Genomic DNA, 20,708 nt, shown 5'->3' with positions numbered 1-20,708 from the left:
GTGTAAAAAATGACTAGAATACTGTCTGGATCAGATATATTACTAAGATTCATTGTATTAGGACAAAATGTTTGCACATGTTTATTCTGCAATAAATACTGAGCATATATATGTATATAGAACACAATGTCAAATGTACAGGGATATAATTAAAGTGTGAAACTTACAGTGCGCACATACTGTATCTGGAGTAAGAAAGAGTAAATATTTTGTATTTAGTAGTCGCTTTGTGCATTGTGTGTGTGGCCACAAGTGAGTATGAAGCTGCTGAACTTAAAGGGGTTGTGCGTGGATTACATATCATGTGTTCTTCTTGCTCATATACAAACCATCATGTACTAGAGAATATTTACATCTTCCTCTTTCCGCATGTCTGTATCCAAGAGTTTAAAGCTTCCAGTATCAAAACACAGTAACATTATATGTCGTATGTCATATTTCAATATATAATATATTGTATAATATTTAGTTAATATATTTTTTTTTTCCCAAGAGTATAAAATACAGCTGGAGATGGCGATAGGGGGATAGGTAGCGTTTATGACGTCAGGATCAGATTGGCTGATATCGGGTGACCTCCCACCGTGGTTACATGGAGTCAAAGTCATGGTCGTTGGGCTCGATGACTTCAGGGGTCATGACCCTGCCCATGAAGAGGATGGACCCTGGGAGAGGAAGGGATGGATAGAAAGTCAGGTCAAAACACACATATTTAAATGTTCAGAGCTGTATTGACATATACAGGGACACACACACACACACACACACACACACACACACCTGTCCTTCGGTTTCTGATGACAAAGAAGAAAGGGTGGTCGGCCATAACCTGTGGGTACAGCACCAGAGTCCTGGTCAGGGCAATCATTCCTGAGGGAAAGAGGAAGAGAGGGCAGTTATTTTCTGACAGAGGGGGGGGGGTGTTTAGTAAAACAGACTTATGTTGTTTTATGTTATATATGTGGCAGTGTTTGAAGTGTCTGAAGATCATGACGAAGAATAAAGGATGAAGTCTACCTGACCCGACAGCTCCCTCCGCCCCCTCCTCAGTCACCTCCAGGTAAGCCTTCTGTACTGCCTTCCCAATGTACAGGTCTTTGCCATCTGTTACACACACACACACACACACACACACACACAGATCAGCACCTTATCTTCAGAATACTGATCACTTGTTCTGACATGTGAAGATGGTGTGACGCTGGGTCTAATTTGAGAATGACGCTCTTTTTCTTTTGAAGCTCAGGGTACAGTGGAAGCTGGTACAGAGAGTGCGCACATATTAACGGTGACATCACGGACTGCCATTTGAAAGAAGTGATGTCTGATCAGACAGAAAATCCAAATGATTTGATTGTAGGCATTTAAAAAAAAAAAAACACCCTCTCTTATCTACCCTCCTGCCAGAACAGACCATGTCTTTGGAGTACATGTTGAGCTGAGGCTGTTTTTAGCTAGGACAAGATGTGCAGGACAGAAGCACGTCTTGTACAGCCTGCAGACTGTGATTCACAACATAATGCCAGCTCCACCTGACCAGCAAGAACAAGCTGCCTAAGAACGGGTCAATGAACATGAAGGGTGTTGAGTTTGTAATGATCTTTACGCTGTTTTAGTAATTCATTTTAGTTCAAAGTAGTTATTCTCTGTAAGTCTAGAGCATTAGTGGCTCCTCATATAGTTATTTTTTTCTTCACCTACCTTTATTTTATGTTATATTTTAGTTTTCAATGCTACTTCTGTGTGTGTGTGTCATTTGTTCGGCTTTCAGTGGGATCAGATTTTTTCGCTTTAGATGCAAACTATCCCAACATATTTGTGTGTCTCTATTCCTCCGTCTCTATGTACACATCTGTCTCTCTCTCTCTCTCTCTCTCTCTGGGTCTATTTTTACCAGATGATGTGACAACTCTGACCTGCCCACTCGGTGCCAGTTACCTTGGTTACCTTAGAAAGTACTGGAGGCTACTTGATCGCAGCCAAGACGCAGAAATATCAACTTGTCATGCTGAACCCTTCTGGGAGTTTATTTCTCATCTGTGTCTACATGTGTGTCTCATATGCCTGTGGTCTTCCACTCGGCTGACTGTTACCTGTCATGGCGGAGAGGTCTGCGTCGTTGGTGAAGATGTTCTTTATTCCTAGATCCTGCAGAGTGCTCCTCAGGTCGATCTTCTGCTCCACTTTGAACCTGAACAGTGCAGTCAGAGTTTAAGAGAGAAATTTGTGGGACTCAGTGGGATGCAGGAGGTTGATTTAGAGATCATCCTGGGACAAAGAGGTCAGACATGAAACCCTACATGTGCATCTTATTGTGTTTTGCCACCGTAGCATTAGCTGAAATACTAAGTTATCATCACATTGCATGCATGGTACAGTGTGGAGGTTAATGGGTAGATTTTTAAAGGAAAAAAAACACCGTTTAACATTTCACGGTCCTTCATTTGTGGTGGTAATTTACATTTCAGCAGTTTTGATGCCCTTAGAATGAAAATTCTGTTTTAATAGCCACCATTTCACCTCAAAGTTAACACAGCACAAGTGATCTCACTTCATTAAGCACGCCTTGCTGGTACCAGGTTGGATCCCCAGTTGCCTTTAGAACTGCCTTAATTCTTTGTGGCATAGATTCAACATGGTGCTGCTGGTTATATAAACCCAGAGATTTGGGTCCATATTGACATGATAGCATGATGCAGTTGCTGCAGCTTTGTTGGCTGCACATCACATTCAAAATGTATTCTACTGGATTGAGATCTGGTGACAGTGGAGGCCATTTGGGTACAGGGATCTCGTCAATTGTCATGTTCAAGACATCAGTCTGATGTCACGCCTGGACTGTTGATACAAGACCGGCTGGATCCATACTTTTATGTAGTTTACACCAAATTGTGGCCCAACTGTCTAGGCAGAAACGGAGACTCATCAGACCAGGCAATGCTTGTCCAATCTTTTGTGTCAAATTTGTCTCAGTTTCCTGTCCTTAGCTGACAGTGAGTGTTACTTCTGCTGTAGCCCATCTGCTTCATGGTTTGATACATTGAGCGTTTAGAGATGCTCCTCTGCATACTCCGATTGTAACATGTGGTCGTTTGAATTACTGATGCCTTTCAATCAGTCTGGCCATTCTCCTCTGACCTCTGCCATCAACAAGGCATTTTCACACAGAGAACGGCTGCAACCAACAACCATGATGTGGTCAAAGTCAGATCAGCTTTCTTCCCCATTCTGATGCCTGGTGCGACCTAAGGCAGACTGACCTAACCATGTCTACATGCCTGAACGCAGCGAGCTGCTGCAACGTGCTGATTAGATGTCAATGAGCAGTTAAACAGGTGTATCTAATAAAGTGGCCTGTGACTATATATATTTGTGAGTGTAATCTCTTACCTAGGCAGGTAGACCTCCACCTTCTGCCGTTTGACATTGTTAGCCCACTCCTCCAGCAGTGGCGCTTTGATGATGGGCTCCAGGGAAGCCAGCGGAACTTCCTGCCGAGGCAGAACGATCAGCATGGACATGTCCTCCCCCTCGTAGGGCATCTCCAACACCTGGTACACACCGCCAGCTTCCTGTGAGCCATCGCTGAACTCACCTGGTCGAGTTAAACAAACACAAATACAGGGATTGAAAGAAACGTACACATGTGCAACCATACATACACACACACACACACAAGCGTAGTGGTGTTTGTGAACTTTGCTGAGGAGGAAAATGCACATATGTAAGCACATTGATCAAGTGTATTGATTACAGCATGTGTGGTCATTTCCCAGATGCACTAATTAAAAAGCACTGACGCTTCACTTCAAAGGGTTTGATTACACTTGTGAAAATGTATAACATGCATACAGTGTGTAGTCCTGGACTACAGAGGGTGCTCTGTTGAAATCAAACCAAAATTTAATTAGGCAGGAAAGGATGGTGTGTTTGAGTGCGTCTGTCAGTGCAATGCCCTTTTACACGAACCACTCTGGGATCTAGGAAAACACACATCCTTGCACGTATATGTGAATATGTACATATGCACACACATCAAATACACTCACCCACGCTCATTCAGAGACAAGGGCACATATGAACGTGCCTGCAAACATCTGTAAGAGCTAATATCTCTCTACAAATGCACTGCAGAGGCTACGAAGCGATATCTTCATAGCCTTGAGGTGGATCTTCAGCAGACTTGTCCCTTGTATCTCATTAAATAAAACCCACAGATAAAAATTCTTATCAAGACAAAGAGCATTTACTTGAATCAAGCGAGACAGTGTTTGTTAGTCAGGATGAGTTAATCCTTTTATACTCAAGGCAAGTCCAACCAGATTTGAAATCTAAATATAAGATTATCTCACTTACTCAGGTTTTTGCAGTGTGAGATGGAGATTATAGAGCAATTAACACTGCCAGACTTTATCCCAATCTTTGCACATGATTTTCCTTTTGAAGACGCTTAAAAGGGAAAATTACAACAAAAAGACTTATCATCCTTCATTAACTTGCATGCGGCATTCTGTGTAGCAGCCGCTGATGCAGAGTGAGGCAATGTTGCAGCAGAGGAGTGGGGTGTGACTTCCTGAAACATTTTACTTAACCAATACGATTGTGCTTCAAAATGAGAATACAAACGCAGCCTTCTCCCCAAGGACCTGTCCCTGTTCTGCAGTTCTTAAGCACACACATCCACACATGCACACGCTACGCTCATCACACAAACACGCACGCACATTCACCAGTTCACGCATACACAGATTTCCTTGATCCCGAGCGTGCGAGGATGAGTGCGCGTGCACCCTGTGAACGTAGGTGTATGCAATCTCACAACACAAAGCCAGAACACACCAAAATAACTCAAATGCACCAATTTTAGCAGCAGTGCGGTAAGAATCTGTTGTAAGCCTGTTTGGCAGTACGTCAGACAAAAAATGACTGCATGCAAAAAAAAAAAAAAGACAGACTGAATCATTTAGATCTGACGGCATTATAGGCAACCTGCAGGACTCCCGTCTTGCACCGCACAGTGCTGGCAAAGCACCACACACACCAATATGTGACGCATATACAATGGATAAAAAATAAAAAACACCCCCTTCAAAGTTTTTACACCTCGTTTGTTGCTGTGGTTTGTGAATTTCATATAGCAACATGGGACTTGCTTTGCTTTGACCCCAAATATACAACATATCATATGAATGCAGTGAAATCATTTACAAAGTGCATTTACTGAACAAAAGTGAAATTTCTTAATTTCTTAGGTATACTCCCCCTCGATTGTATACTTGGTAGAGCACTTCAGGAGCATCCACATCAGGAGCATTGTGCTGGGAGAGTTTTATTGGTTTCCGCTGCTGGACAGGAATCCTCACATCATTCCACAAATTTCCAAGCGACTCAGGTAAGGGCTTTGACTTGGCCACTCCACAACAGCCATTGTCATTATTTGGTTAGATCATGAATTTCTGAAAAATTTTTTAGTCTTTTTCCCACCAACATCATGCTGCCACTGCTACGTTTCACAGTCCGGCTGTATTGTTCTGCTGATGGGCCGTGTTTGTGTTTCGTATGTTTGGCATGTATGCCAGAAAGTCTTATTTTGGATTCATCAGATCACAAAACTGTTCGGCAGATTGTTGCAGGATCTTCAAGGTGTGTCTTCGCTAACTTCAAAGGGGCTTCCAGATGGGCCTTTTTCAGAAACAGCTTTTTTCTTGACACCCTCTCATACAGGCCAGATGTGTGTAATATCTTTGACACTGCTGTGTGGTGCACGTGCTGCCCTCTGTTGGCCACCAAACCCTGTAGGTCTTTCAAGGTTATCAATGGATTCTGTGTCGTCTCTCTGCTGGTCGTCTAGTTTAGATGGATCCCTTAATCTTGGTAGGCCGTGCTCGGTGCCATAGGCTTTCTACTTTTTAATGATGGTCTTTGAGGTATCTTCTAAACCCTCACCTGATGTGTACCTTTGTCAATAGACTTTGTCACAGACTTGTTTTTAGAGGTCTTTGGAGCCCATGTTGCTGTCTTTGTGTGAGACTGCACTTCAAAACGCAGGGACGACGATAAACAGATGTTTTCATTCATGTCATCATGTTAAGTGCTGTGATGCCATACAGGTGCTGGAAATTGACTTATTGTATTATCTTGAGGGTATCTAGGCATAGTTTAAGAGATGCTTCATTAAGTTATTTAAATTGTTTATTTTCAATTAATGTTAGATTTTCTTAAATTGATTTTCACGTTGGAGTGTATATGTATTTTGTGGAGATCAGTAGGAAAAATACCTAGTTTTATTGCATTTTAATCTCAGGCTGTGGGTCAACTTAATCTGAAAATTGTTCAACTTCTTAGCAACTCCGAAGTGAAAACAGCCAGATTGATGACTTTGATAAAGTAGCCTTTAAAATGTATAAGGCTTAAAAAAACATTGTGAACTTTAAGACATCACCAACTCAGACAGTAAGCCCCAGAGAGTGTATTACATGTACTGCCTGAGTATAGTTTGTTATATAACAACATCCTGAGAACATCACATTTACCAATATTAGGTATGAAAAAGCAGAAAAAAAATCTGCCACTGAGCCAGACAAAATTGCAAATATTCCAGTTTTATATAAATATAAACTGAAGATCATTGGATTTCACACTGTTGGCATGACAAAACTAGTGCGTTAAGGAGGGCACCTTGGGCTCAGGATATGTGTGATGTACATTTTTCTATATTATGTAACATAGTAGAGACTAAACAGTTAAAAGTTAATTGGCCTGTGATCCATTGAAACTAAATGCACAGCGGCTTGTGTGCTGCATGTGAAAATTTAATGACTAAGTATTAAATTTGAGAGACGTGAAAGGTCTTTTCAGGGAGATTTGGAAATTCACAGTGGCTTATCCACTCTAAAATTACTCTGACTTCTTGAAAATGAGCATAGCAACTGACAAAATATGACATCCAATAATATAAATAGAAGCAGACATTAATGAAACACCCCAAAGACCCAACAGATAAAGTAAAAAGGACAGGTGAGTGAATGTGGGGGAAAAAGTGAAATGAAGTACAAAATCAGACTGTGTTGTTTGTTCTACCAACTGTCAGAGCAGATTTAGTTTAACCTGGTATAGTACTACATGACAGTCACCATACCGCTAATATTGTACGACATATACAAAATGGCCTTCAAATTACACTACTAAATCAAACAGACATACTAGAGGATTTAGAGAGAACATTTTAGCAGCCGTGCCCACAGAGCACAAACGAGGAGTCTTTCCTGGGAATAACACTCCAAATATGAATATTTTAGATCTGAGATTAACATTTTAAATAACCCCAGGAAATGTGAGCTGAAATTCAAGGGCTCCGGAAAAAAGAGTCGCAAGTACAATTCTAAAGACGTACACTCGTACACACACACACACACACATAGCTCATCCCTACCGTAGTAGAAGTCTCCCTGTTGGTACATCATGAGTGTCTGGACTTCAGAGCCGTCGTCCTTGCTGAAGGAGAAGGTTCTGGTGTTCTCTGGCCTGAACTGGTTTTTCCAGGAGCCTCTGAAGTAGACGGCGTTCACCAGGGTCAGGCGGGTCACGCTGCTGAAGTCCTCGGCTGATAGCAGCTGACGGATCTTACCTGGAGCGAGTGATTTGTACAGTGTATTAGGATCTGTAGTTGTTTTTGTGTGCTGTGATACAACACAAGGATAAGGACAGAGATTTGTTCAAATGAGGATTGGAAATGTATTGAAAACAGTTTGTTTTTGTACAAGATGATGTGATCAAACAATGATACTTCACAGTATGTTCATATTCATATTCATGTTCATATTATTGCCCTCCTTTCCTTTGTTCCCCTTCTATTATATGTTCTATGCCCCCGTCTCAAACTCACTCTCTGTATGATTTTCCACCCATCTGTTGATCTGCTCGGCCACGGCTGCTGATTCGCTGAAGTCTACGGTTTCCACGTCAGCCCGGAAGTACTTCCTCATCAGATGCAGAAACTCTGGGTTAAAGGTGACGCCTTCCTGCAGGAAGAGGCTGTTGGCAAATCGGATGACGTAGTGGGCGTCATCGCCCAGCAGAGCCGCCGTCAGGTTCTGCAGCAAAGAGAACTCTGCGCCTACAGAAGGGAGGGAGAGACGCACACATTCATATTGAACGTACGTATACAGAGTACAGTGCTGTGGATATGATCACCGTTGCATGCATTACTTTAAGGCCCATACGGTGCTTTTGTTCAACAGTACAGTAATAGAAATTTTCAAATTTTATGCATATAACATGCAAATAAATGTATGAGAAGATAAGAAACTGGGCACATATGTAAGCATATTTTATATTAGACCTAGCACTTAACTCTCAGTACTTTTATGTGCCTTTCTCGTGCCATTCAGCTTTCTTTCATGGTCAGGTGAACTCACAGTCATTAAAACTAGTGTAGAAAGTTTTTGAATATGTAACAAATGTACTGGCCTTGAAAAATGGTCATAGGCGTCACAAAACAAAGAATAAATTAATACTTAAAATGGAAACGACGACTGGCTTTTGACTCCTTGAGAATATACATTACTAATCAAGTTTAAATAGGATTTAGGACAAAAATGGCCATGCATAGTGAATGAATAGGTGGTATACACTTGAACTCAGAAATCAGCTACCTGGAAAATTTCTGCATATTGAACACATGCTGTGTCTAACGGTGTGTGGGGACATGTACATGTGCCGTATGTGTCTGTTTTTTGTGGATGTTGTATGAGGTTTGTGGTTAAGATCAATTCATACAATTATGTTACATTAAAGGGGTATTCTGGTTGGGGCAAGCTCCAAAAATGCTCGTTCCTACATTTCCCATAAAGCAACTGGATAGCATCTTTCATTAGACCCATTCATAATCTGGATCCAGCTCCTCTTCCTTCACCTGTGTTTGTGACTGCGTCTCTCACCTGGCAGCAGGTGGCTGAATCCCACAGCCTGTCGGATCTCCTCCAGTGAAGCCCCCCTGGCTCCCAGCTCCACCATGCCCAGGGCCACAGCCATGCTCAGCGGGGAGAAAATGATGTTGTCCTGATCCCCCGCCGCCTGCAGCCGGTGGTACAGTCTGACCGAGAACTCTGATGTGGAGTCCTCCGGAATGTCCGCCGCCCGGCAACCGTAGCGCGGCAACAGGATGGAGAAGAGGAGGAGCGGGGACATAACGTCCAGGATCAACATGGCAGCACAGACCACGGGGAGCTGGGTGAAGGAGGGATGTATGAGGGTTGGACGCAAAGACAAAGAAGAGGAATTTAATGTGATGATGGAGGGAGGGAGAGGGGGGAAAAAGGAGGATGAAGTGAATGAGCCAAAGGTGGAGGAGAAATATGTTTGGAGGAAAGATAGAAAGATGAATGAAGGATGGTGGTGGGGGGGTTAAGGAACAGGAAATGAGTGATTGGAGAGATGGAAGGGGGATGGGCACCCGAAGAGGTGTGGAAGGAAGGAAAACAAGATGAAAGAGAGAAAATGATTTGGGGAGGGACAGAGCCAAAAGTAGAGAGAGGAGGATTGCAGAGGGGAGGGAGGGAGAGAGATAAAGGTAGAGAAGATTATTGCGCAAAGGAGAAAAAGAGATGAAGGACAAGAGGATTTTGAAAGGGAGGGAGACAGATGAAAGAGAGGGCGAGCAGGGATGTGGGGTGACGAAAAGAGAGGAGAGGAGAGGAGAGGAGAGGAGAGGAGAGGACGGGGACAGAAAACAGTCAGTCAGTCGATCGTTCTTTCAATTTAAACTGTGAAGGCAAATGAGGGAAAATAGCAGCTAACAATTTCAACTTGTTAGCAGAGGTGAACTTAGAACTGTAAAGAGGACTCTATTTCTTAACGGTGCTCCAGATGAAGGAACAAGTGTGATGAAAGGAGAGAGATTAAATAGAAGAAACAACGGTTGGGGGTCTTAAATGGATGCAGATGAAAGGGCAGTGGGTCAGGAATAGAAGTGGGGAGGAAAAAACGAAAAAGAAGGAGGAAATGAAAATATGAATATGCAACCGAAGAGCTGTACACAGTTCCAGAAGTAACAGACACAAAGAGAGAGATAGAGATCATGAGAGGCAGTGAGATGGTACATAAACAACGAGAACAGGCGGTAACTACGGCTGTACTGCTGACTGCAGTCAGTGTTGCTGTTCAGAGCACATCTGCTAAATGAGCTCATACATATTTTATGGCCATTCTTATCATCTTGAGTTAAATCAGCTTCTTTCCTTCAAAATCTGATCTGCCCCCTGCGTGTGTGTGTGTGTGTGTGTGTGTGTGTGTGTGTGTGTGTGTGTGTGTTTGAGCCTTCGTGTGCGAGCGGACGAGTTTCTGTCTATCTGTACTCAATGACTGATTAGGAGGAGGCCTTTTACCTCCCCCCATCCTCCATCGTTCCCTTCATCTTTCCACGCCATCACACTTCTCGCCCTCTTTTTCACCCCCCCCCCCCCACCCCCACCCCCATCCTTCATAACATCGCTCTCCTTTCCTACCTTTCCTTTCTCTTTAACCCTCCCTTTATACTTTTTGAAATGACAAGGTATGTACACACACACACTGCACCATCTCTCTGGCGCTGTCGTTGCCAGGCAACATTGTTTTCTGCTGCCCAAACAACAACAAAAAAAAGAAAAAGACAGAGAGTCAATGATATTTAACATAAAAAGAGAGAGAGAGAGAGAGAGAGAGAGAGAGAGAGTAGAGAAAGATATCGAGCGCGGTGATAAAGTGTGAACTAACACATGGACCTTTGTTTTGTTGTTCGTCTCTCTCTCTCTGCTGTGCTGCTGTCATTATACGGTTTGTATAAAGGACTCTATTAGCAGTCCCATGCAGGGCTGGAATCTGCTGGCTGCTACTGTACGTGTGGGACGGCAGGTGACTGTGGTCACAATGTACCTGAGAGTCAACAACAACAACAACAACAATGGGCCAGAAAATTAGTGCCCCATCCTGTTGTGTCCTGTGCTTTCCTCTGCTGTGCACTGGCATGTGACTAACTATTTTCCCTCCAAAGTACAGCAGCCCAACCTGGGGGACCGCATTCATGTCAAATCCATTAAAGGATTAGTCTGGTGATAGTTTTTCTTATTTTCGACAAATTCCATTAAAAGACCAAAGCTAACAATGAGATGATCCTGGTGCTCTGTGTCTATGTGGTCAAAGCACGATGTCGCTCTTATTCCTCTGTGCCCCGGGCCTCCATTGTTACCCAAAAACTGTTGAAGACACATAAAGGAGCCACACTGGTGCACCGAGCGACATGGATACTGTAGTTTTGTTTGGACTCAATCCCACATCTGCTGTCATAATATATAAATGATTTCCACATCACCTTATATTATCTTAAATAGGTAATACATAATGGCCGTTTGCACATTTGAAAACACAAACATTAGTTAAATAGTCCTAAAAAAAACACTTATTAAAACCTTTTACATAAGACCAAATGAGCGCATTTAGGCGTTAACAGGCGCTCATCTGCAGAAGAAAGTAGAAATCTGCTCTCTCACATGGCTCAAAAGAGCACACGAATCTAAAAGAAATTCTGGAAATGTATTCGGTGACCCAAATAAAATCTCCTGCGACCCGCCTGCCGGTCACGACCCGATCTCTGGGAATTACTGCACCTTATCTGCAGCTGAAAGCAGTTAATAGCAATTTCACTACGTTTTTACAGTTAATGTCTGAGAAAATTACAGCAATCTTTTTTTTTTTTTAGGAAATTATTTATCTTTTATGAAAAATGTAACTATATATTTGTGAGTAATTTTTAAAGATTTACATCTTCAAAATGAACGTTGGCGTGGGAGTGATTGTTGTCATGGCAATTGTTAGTATTGACAAAAAACTAAATGAGCCTTTTCCTTAAAGTAATACCTCCTGATTGAATAGGCAGAGCTTGGCCATCAAGGTCCCTCATTCTCTTGCAAAACACATATCACCACACATCACTTCCACTTAGCGTCCCTCTAAACTGACAGTCAAGATCCCGTCTTGTTTGTTCTCCATCGATAAGTATTCTGACAAACTGCTTTTGACAAGCATGGCACTGACCACACTGCCAGCTGGATTTGCATCCGCATGAGTCAGCAAAAGGAAATGCATTTGAGTTCACAGAGTTTCATCACATGGACCGGAGTTACACAGATATGTTTTTGTTGAGTTTGGACTGCACTGTTTATATGGCGTCCATTGTTTTCAAGGCATAAAACTTGGTATCTAATTATTTTACTGAAAGAAAATCCAATTAAAACAACAAAACCAAAGTGAATTGATCTGTCCAACATGGAGCCAAAGCCTGATATGATTTTGAGTCAGTCCCACAGTGCCACATGTGCATTAATCTGCCTCTGAAAATAGTCAACAAATTCTTATTTACTTCTGCTTGAGTAATGTGTGCTAAAAACCACAGTGCCCTGCTGGTTTAAGCAAATTCTTTAAAATGTGACAGCTTCAGTTGGAACAAACGGGCTTTGGGCTGATAGCTAGAGACAGCAGGGAGGTCCGAGTGCTGAGAGATGGACTGGTGCATTATTGGTTTTGCTTCTTTTCACAGGACTTGTTGACAGCACCAAAAGTGCAGAGCAAAACAAACGTGTTTTAAATTGAATGAAGTTAAATTGAGATTAAGATACTGTGAGATATTTAACGAGATCATATATTAAGTTAGAATTGACTCATCTCATTCGGTGGCTGTATGGTCCATCAAGTTGGCTGGCACAGAAGTTGTGGTTAAAACCTCGGAAACACTCTTGCTGCATTAATGATCCACAACTTTAAATATATTTACACTGGGGAAGAGAAATCAGATGATGCCCAAAGGCACAAAACTGACGTATTGCATTTAATATACAGTTAGTCACGTGCGTTCACCTGCTCTCACATGTTGTGCAGTGAGTCAGACATTGCAGAGAGAGCGAGAGAGATCCAGGGAGAGTGAGAAAGGCTGAGGGAAGGGAGGGGGCGGCTGGCAGAGATGTAAATGGAGGTAATGTTCCTGACCTTCTGAGCTGTGGGAGCTGAACTTTTCTGAGACAGACAGCCCTGCTTTCTGTAAGGAAAGACCCAGCCATGCAGTTAAGCCAGGCAAAGTAGTGAGGAGCATCATTGTGTGTGCACCTCTGTGTGTCTGTGTGCAAGTGTGCATGTGTGAGTGGATAATAACACCATGGGTGGCTGGCTATTACTTGTAACGGTGACACCATTCTGACCTTTTGGGTTGTGGCACGCTGTCTGCAAGAGGATCCCACACTTTGCCAGTTTGACCATTGATGACTATGAGCCCAACTTTGGCTCCATTCTCCTTAGGCGGGGTTCCCAGCGTGCCTCCCAGGTAGGTGGGGAAACCCAACACCCAGCTATAAAATGTTCTCTCGTGACTAAAAGAACGGAATATGTCAGAAAATCTCTCATGGTTTAAGTTGCAAGAGTTTAATCCTGACAACTTGATTAATTCCATGCAATTAAACTCACTGGCCTTTAAAAGCAGCTCTAATCCCTCTGTGTAATCCTAATTCTCAGACAGAATAGATCGGCAGTTGACATTTCGACAATTAAAATGTGACGTCACCCAAATCCACAGCACGTACGTTAATCCTTACTGCCATTTAAACCCAACACCTTGAGACAGCATGCTTCGGCGGACAGGGGAATTTATTAAACATGGACATCCGCATTTGTGCTTCAAGTCCACAGGTACACACACACACACACACACACACACACACACACACACACACTTTGAAGTACACATTTCCACATACACTTCCAAGTCAGGGTTACCAAGGCAACAGCAAGTGATGGACATTTTTCGTTTTGCCAGGCTGACAGAGAATTTTTACCCTTAAGAGATATCTTCCTCCTTCCATGTAGGCAGATAAACTGTCTTTCCTTTTTTCACACACTACTCAGCACTTTCTGCCTCACGTAAACCCTCTCTTTGCAAGAGCTCCTCACACCAGCTCCAGTTCTGTCACTCAGTGCACCCTGTGACATTGTCTGGTACAAAAACACACACTCACACTCCCCACAGACACACACGCAGGATACTGACTGCACTCAGTAATTTTGCAAAAACAAGGCAAGCGCCGACTCTTCTTCTTTTCCTCTAGAAGTGATCACTATGGAGCTACAGCAAAGTCCCCCAACAGTATCTTCCTCTTAAGCCCACTTCTCTGCTTCAGCTCAAATCACAGCACGCTGGTTCGCCGGCTCTGAGTACACTTCCAAACTACTGAAGCTCACAGGCGCTTTGACGAATTCTGTGAAAGTGTTAACATCCCATTTCATCAAGGCCTTTCCCTGTGGGAATAAATTGCAGAGAATGATGTCTATGATTATCTCTGGCCCGGAAAAACCTTGAATTTCTACGATCTCTACTCTGTTAAAAATGGCATGGTAATCTGGCCCGATTTCCCCATGAATCTGTCTAATTTATAAAGGGCTTTGCAGTACAGAGATAATGGAGTCTGATTATCATTCACGACTTTCAAGTTTTCCTTGGAGGCGCCACAGCGGCCGCTTTCTACATATTGTTCTAGTCTCGAAATGCAAGAAGACATGCACACTCACACTAAAAATGATTAGACCTACATCACTAATCTCAAATCATCTCTTTGAGTTTCTCACTTTCCCAGTTTGATTAGACAACCTTTCCGAGACGTGGAGACTCCCAAGGCGGAGAAGAAAATGTACACAGGAAGGCTGCAATAAAGCCCACCAGTGGGCAGAGCCTTTAACTCCACTGCAGCCTAGGAGAAAGGAAGCACTAAACTCCTTTGGGGAGGTGGGGACTTCCATAACTGTGCCTAATAACGTGGATACAATTCATCGTCCACTCTGCTCTGTAGCAACCAGGCAACAGCAGCTGAACTGCTAGGTAGCTGTGCTTCGTCTCATCTAGAGGCACACTTTGGTGCATACATGTCCGTGATGGCGGAAGCTCAAAATGTAGAGGGATTCGCTTTTCATGCATTTATGAATAAATGATAATTACACTGTGCCTTTTTGAAGGTAAGTTAACTGCCACTTAAATGTGTTTTTGTGGAAATTACAGTTGGGTTTTTTTTTTTTACGCTGTGCATGTTAATCATTTAAATGAAATCCTCTGAGGTTTAACATCTTCAAAAGCGGAGCGCAACCGCTCCCCCAAAGCCACGATTACCGCCGCCATATTCACACAGGTGCTTTCTACATTAAAACATAAAGATGGAGCGTGTCAGCGAATACACTTTTCATTAAACTGTAAACATTAGAGGAAATTTCATCACCAAAAGAGCGAGGTAAAACTAGGCCATCTACGTATCTGAAGACCCAAAGTGTAATTTTAAAACTGGCGACTGTCATATTTTCCACTGCTACTGTGAAAGGTGAGGCTTTATTTTGCTGCTAGTGTTACGTTAACAAAGCTCCCTTGCTCTAAACCTTTTTCACAGCAGACATTTTGATTCGTCATGCTAGTAGAAGCACAGGTGTTAGAAATAACACCGACGATGGCTCTGTTCTATTCGAGAGTCCCAGTAAGCCACGGCAGTGTGAAAGTGAGGCACCGCGCACAATAACCAGGACCCTGAGACTGAAGCAGCTAAATGCAATTCAACCATGATTAATTTCATTATTTACACTTGTGCTTTTCTTACTGTGACTGTCAAAATGTCCTCTGTGAAAAAAGACCAAAGCTGTGACCGTTTGTCAACAGTGCAGTTTTGACACGGGTGGAGGAGGTGCTGAAGGAGCAAAAATGTAAGGTTAAATAAAGGTAATCAGCAGTCAGTGGTTATCCCTACATCAGCATCGCAAGCATTTCATCCACCTAACATAAACCACATTTTTATGTTTTAGTTAAGATCCAGCGAGATCAGATTGAACTGGACAGTAAAACCTGGGGGAGGGTTTACATCTAATATAACACAAACAGTCTTCAGGATTGGCTCATTTACAGCATTTCATTTGTAAAGTTGCTAATTCATTTAATTAAATGTCCTCACGCACAGGAAATTATAATCAAGTGTGAAATGTGTTCAGAGATTATTATTATTTTCTGTAATTTAGAAGGCAACCCAAGAAATATGCTGTAATGCACAGCGCTACTGGTGGAGAGAGAAACCCTGATTGATTTAAGAGGCCCAGAGCTGATTAACTAAAATGCTACAGCACTTTTGTAACAGCGTCACTAATAGTGTAGGCACTGTGTCTTTTGCTTTCCTTAAAATATTCCCTTATATTTCTGGATTTCAGGCACAATGCTACGTGGGTGCTGCTGTGGGTGTAGCAGTAGTTCATCCACCACGCTTTAACTACGGGCCAGTGACTGATTTTGTTGTTGACCAGCTCGGACAGTATATGCTGTGGTAAGAACTATATACTAAAATGACTGTATATACACACTGTGATCCCTGTCATTGCTTTATTACGCTGTAATCTTCCATGCACGTTCACGCTACATTGCACACTCATCCAATAGTCCAACCTGGCTGTGATTACCACTATTCCACTTTTAAATTCCACCCCTGCAGTTAATATCCATTCCTGTGGCAAAATAAATGACCTATCTACAGCCCATCCTCAGCTCAGTGCCTTAGCTCATTCAGCCCCTTGTTAGAAAATGACATAACCTGCCTGAAGTCCCAGGATGCTCACCGTACACTCCACAGAGGGCAAACAGAGGTTAACAATCCTTTATTAATCCCTGCTAACAGGGACACCCAGAGGGAGAGACACACAGAGGGAGATAAAGAGGTATGAAGACAGTTTAATAGACTGTGAGGTGAGGTGAGGGGGGGGGGAGACGAGCAGAGACGGAAACCAAACAAAAACAAGAAGGACATGTGGATCGAAAATTAGCAAAAAAAGAGGGGAAGAGCTGAATAAAGACAGACAGACAGCGACGGGAAGTGCACTGAAAAGCTGAATAGAGGCAGCCTCCATGCAGATACCAGCTACGACTCAGAGCCAGTGATATCTAACGACCCCCTGCGCAGCATGGCAAGATGGTTGACTGCTCCCCACACTCTGCCAAGACACACTCAACAGTGTCTCTTTTCTTTCTCTGTATCAGAAGAACACACACACACACACACACACACACACACACACACACTCTAACAGCCACGGCGCTGTGGGAGCGCAGTTAGGAGGTTTGAGCTGTAATTGGATCGGCCTCTATTTGGGGTCAGTGGTAAAAGTGAAAAGACTGGAGGCTTTTTCAAATGGACTAAAGACCAGGGAGACACCGGAGAACAAGAAAGGTCACTATCAACTAGTCCTGTGGGGGATATGTGTGCATGGGTGTGTGTGTGCGTGTTTGGGGGGAGGCAGAGGTAAGAAAGGGAGATGAGGCAGGAGATTCTGAATAAGACGCGATCGGCAGGTGAAGAGGCTGAGAGCAGAGAGATGGCACAACGACAAAAAAGGCGCTTGAATCGCTGAAAAAACCCAACGGTGGTTATTTTGCTCACTTCGGGGGTGTGGAGGGGCAGCTTACCAACAGGTACAAAAATGAAGAAGCGACTGAGAGAGCCGATGTTTCAGGCCGACTGCAGACGTAGGGTTTGAGTGAGGGCAAAATATGGGTGCCGCCAAATCCCTTTGACAGTTTTTCTGTCCTCATCACGGAGATCTGCCTCTCTCTCTCTCTCTCTCATTGCCCCTCGTCTACACTCAGCCCACCCCAACGCCACCAATCAATCGACAGATCGATTCCAGGGCGCTCGTGTTGTGTGTGTGTGTGTGTGTGTGAACCAGGGAGTTGATGTAAGCTGGACAGACTGCAAAAGGTTGAAAAGATTGCTGTGAAATGGTGCAGTGCATTTCCCTTAAATTTGCACAATTTTGTGCAGAGTTTGGTACAGAAATTAGAATATCCACTGTTTGGAAAATAAAAACAGATTAATGTCAAATGTTAAAAGATTACCAGATAATATCACCTGTATCTTATAGGTTTCTTTTCTGATTTAGTGTATTTATCCAGTGATATTAACCATTCACGGTTTGGTGCATTAAATCAAACAGATAATTCATTCCCATTCCCTTGATTTCCTCTCTCTGTGACTCGCTGATAAAGCTCCTGACCTCTTTCTCTCTGAATCTCTCTGCGCTCCCATCCTCCTATCTGGCCAGGTATAAACTAATCCCCTGTGTCTTTGCTGCGGCAGAATGTACAAGGGACAAACCTGCTGCCTCAGTGTGTGTGTGTGTGTGTGTGTGTGTGTGTGTGTGTGTGTGTGTGTGTGCAGGTGGTGTGCCTCAGTGTGTGACTTCATTTAGAAAGCAGAAGGACAAATTAAGAGGAAAAAACTGACCAAGTTTAGTTTAGCCACCTCTTTATGTTTTTAAGTATTTCCTCTAAGGTTAAGATTTTAACTGCCACACTGTTTTTCATGTGTACGAATTCCATGTCTGGAAGACGAATAAGATGGTTTTCATCCTGTTCACTGTCAGCCTTTTGTTCTACTGCATTTTCAGTCAATTCACATTCGGTAACCACGGGTGTAAATGCATTTCATGACAAAGAGATTAAATCAGATTTTTTTTTTTTTTTTCTCACTTCATACTGCAGCACATAACAGGTTTGATTCTAGCCTGAGACGGTGTGTCTGGAGTCAGCTGCTGTGCTTATTGCAAATTTCCTCTTATTCTCGTAGCAGAATATGGGACTGACAGAAAAACATCAACACTCCTGCACACACACACACACACACACACACACACACACACAAGGTTATTGTAGGAAGTCAAACACATGCAGCATTCAAACCCAGCCAGTTGCCTCTCGCTTCTCTCGTTGTTTCGCTAGGATGATTTGAAAGACATTTAATTATTGAAATGCAATTAATGCAGCGCTTAGTGGGAATAGTTAGGACACACACACACACACATACATATACACACCACAGGAGAGCATAGGGAGAACACTGCAGGCTGTATATCAACCAGTGATTCAGATGCATGTGGGATTAATACTTTGAGATTATGATTGACAGGGATAGTGCTTTCTCTGAACTGTGGGCCTAAAAGAGGATTTAGCAGGTCATTATCTTAGTTGCAGAGATAAAAGAGATCATAGGTGGATTGAAAGAATGAGACATGAGAAGGAGGAACACTGAATTGTTTATTATTGACCATGTGTTGGCGTTCTTTTTTTTCCTTACATGGTATCACTGTAAAATTCCTTTGATTTAACCTGAGCTGAAAGGTAATTTTTTTTTTTACATATAAATAAAATATATTGTGCTTTTCTCTCTCTCGGATATCTGAACCAGTTGAATCTGTGGACTCTGTCACATGGATTTTCACCAAAAGCGCAATTCACGCACACATACACACCTCTGCATGGAGGAATAGCATGTGGTGTGTGTCTTTATGTGTGTGTGTGTGTGTGTGAGTGTGTGTATGTGTGCGTGGGGTGGGGATAGGGTAGGATCAGGCTACTACAATCCGCCTCGTTAATTCACACACATTCACTCGCTGCGCCTTTGCCTGTATTTCAAGGACAAGACCCACACTGCAATGCCCGAGCTTGTCTCCAGTGAAACAAACAAACAAACAAACAAACAAACAACAAAAACAATCAGTGCGATCGCAGATTTAGAGACAGAAATTAAGCAGCATTGGGTGGTGGACACACGGGTAACGGCTTTAATCAATAGGCTTGAAGAAATATGTTTGGCAGCAACGCGTGTCTCCACCCGCCCACTTATTAAAAGCCTAACATTACACATGTGGATTACACCACAATAATCGCACTATTGCACTCATCTCATAAAAAAATCCCATCACATCTTCACATTCCTACACCTTCTTAAAAATATTCCACGGAAAAACTCAGAAATAGGGATCTTTTTTTTTTTAAATCTTACAATATCTGATCAGTTAAGGTTTGTTATCCTGTCATGTTGTTCAGATAAATAAGCAAAGCTTCAGTGACTGAACCAGTGCAGGTTATTGTATAAAACAGCTCTTACCGACAGACGGTGTTTGCTAAGGTGGATGGATGGATGGATGGATGGATGTGCGCGGTCTCTCTCTGCTGCTCTCCTCCAGAGCCGCAGCTCGCTGCTTGTTCATTTGCCGCAGGCTCCGCCCCTCCACGTCGATTGGCCCAATGAACGTCGACCAAAGAGTGTCGACGAGGAACAAAATGACTCACTACTTCCTGCTTCCGGCTTCGCCTCTACGGACAATCAAATAAGTTTACCTTTATCGTGTGTGTGGGTGTCGCACGGCCCAATACTTTCATTAAACGTTTTTCCTCTTTCTTTTTGCAAGCTCGCAGTTTTACATTTTACTTATATTAACTGTGTAACGAATATTCTTGAAAATTAATATAATAATTTAACTAAATGCTAAGCTGTTGCTTTTTATGTGTAATATTGTTTGACATTCATTTGAATCGACAGATAACTATCTTGACCTATCGTGTTATAGTTAATTTCTCTGTGTGTTTCTAACTAGCTTAGTTCGCGGTTATTTTAGCACTTAGTGTATTTAATTGTGTAATTGTGTGCTTTTTAAAAGTAGAAAACCGCTAAAATTCTTGTGCTTAACTCTTTCAGTGAAGCGTCGCAAAGGTCAAAAACACACCACCTGTGCTTTGTTGGGATTTGTAGTATATTTTGGTAACCATTACAATGACGAAGCATGAAGGAGACCCACCGAAAGAACTACAAACAGCCTCTCGTGTGATACCAGCGGAT

At 42.7% G+C, this 20,708-nt stretch overlaps 1 protein-coding gene across 1 annotated transcript; it reads right to left on the bottom strand.

Moving 5' to 3' along the window:
• Positions 1-553: 553 nt before the first annotated feature.
• Positions 554-20,034, bottom strand: serpini1 (serpin peptidase inhibitor, clade I (neuroserpin), member 1). Its single transcript, XM_070829762.1, has 9 exons — positions 19,977-20,034; positions 8,940-9,228; positions 7,886-8,116; positions 7,433-7,627; positions 3,391-3,595; positions 2,094-2,191; positions 1,018-1,104; positions 781-870; positions 554-665 (listed from the first exon to the last, which is right to left on the bottom strand). The coding sequence occupies exons 2-9, from the start codon at positions 9,205-9,207 to the stop codon at positions 589-591; spliced, it is 1,251 nt and encodes a 416-aa protein (XP_070685863.1). The 5' UTR covers positions 9,208-9,228; positions 19,977-20,034; the 3' UTR covers positions 554-588.
• Between the last annotated feature and the right edge of the window lie 674 nt (positions 20,035-20,708).

This window comes from Pempheris klunzingeri, chromosome 4, assembly GCF_042242105.1.
Source record: "Pempheris klunzingeri isolate RE-2024b chromosome 4, fPemKlu1.hap1, whole genome shotgun sequence".
Classification (NCBI taxonomy): domain Eukaryota; kingdom Metazoa; phylum Chordata; class Actinopteri; order Acropomatiformes; family Pempheridae; genus Pempheris; species Pempheris klunzingeri.
The sequence above is the reverse complement of the archived record's forward strand: the minus strand, read 5'-3'. Positions and strand labels throughout refer to the sequence as shown.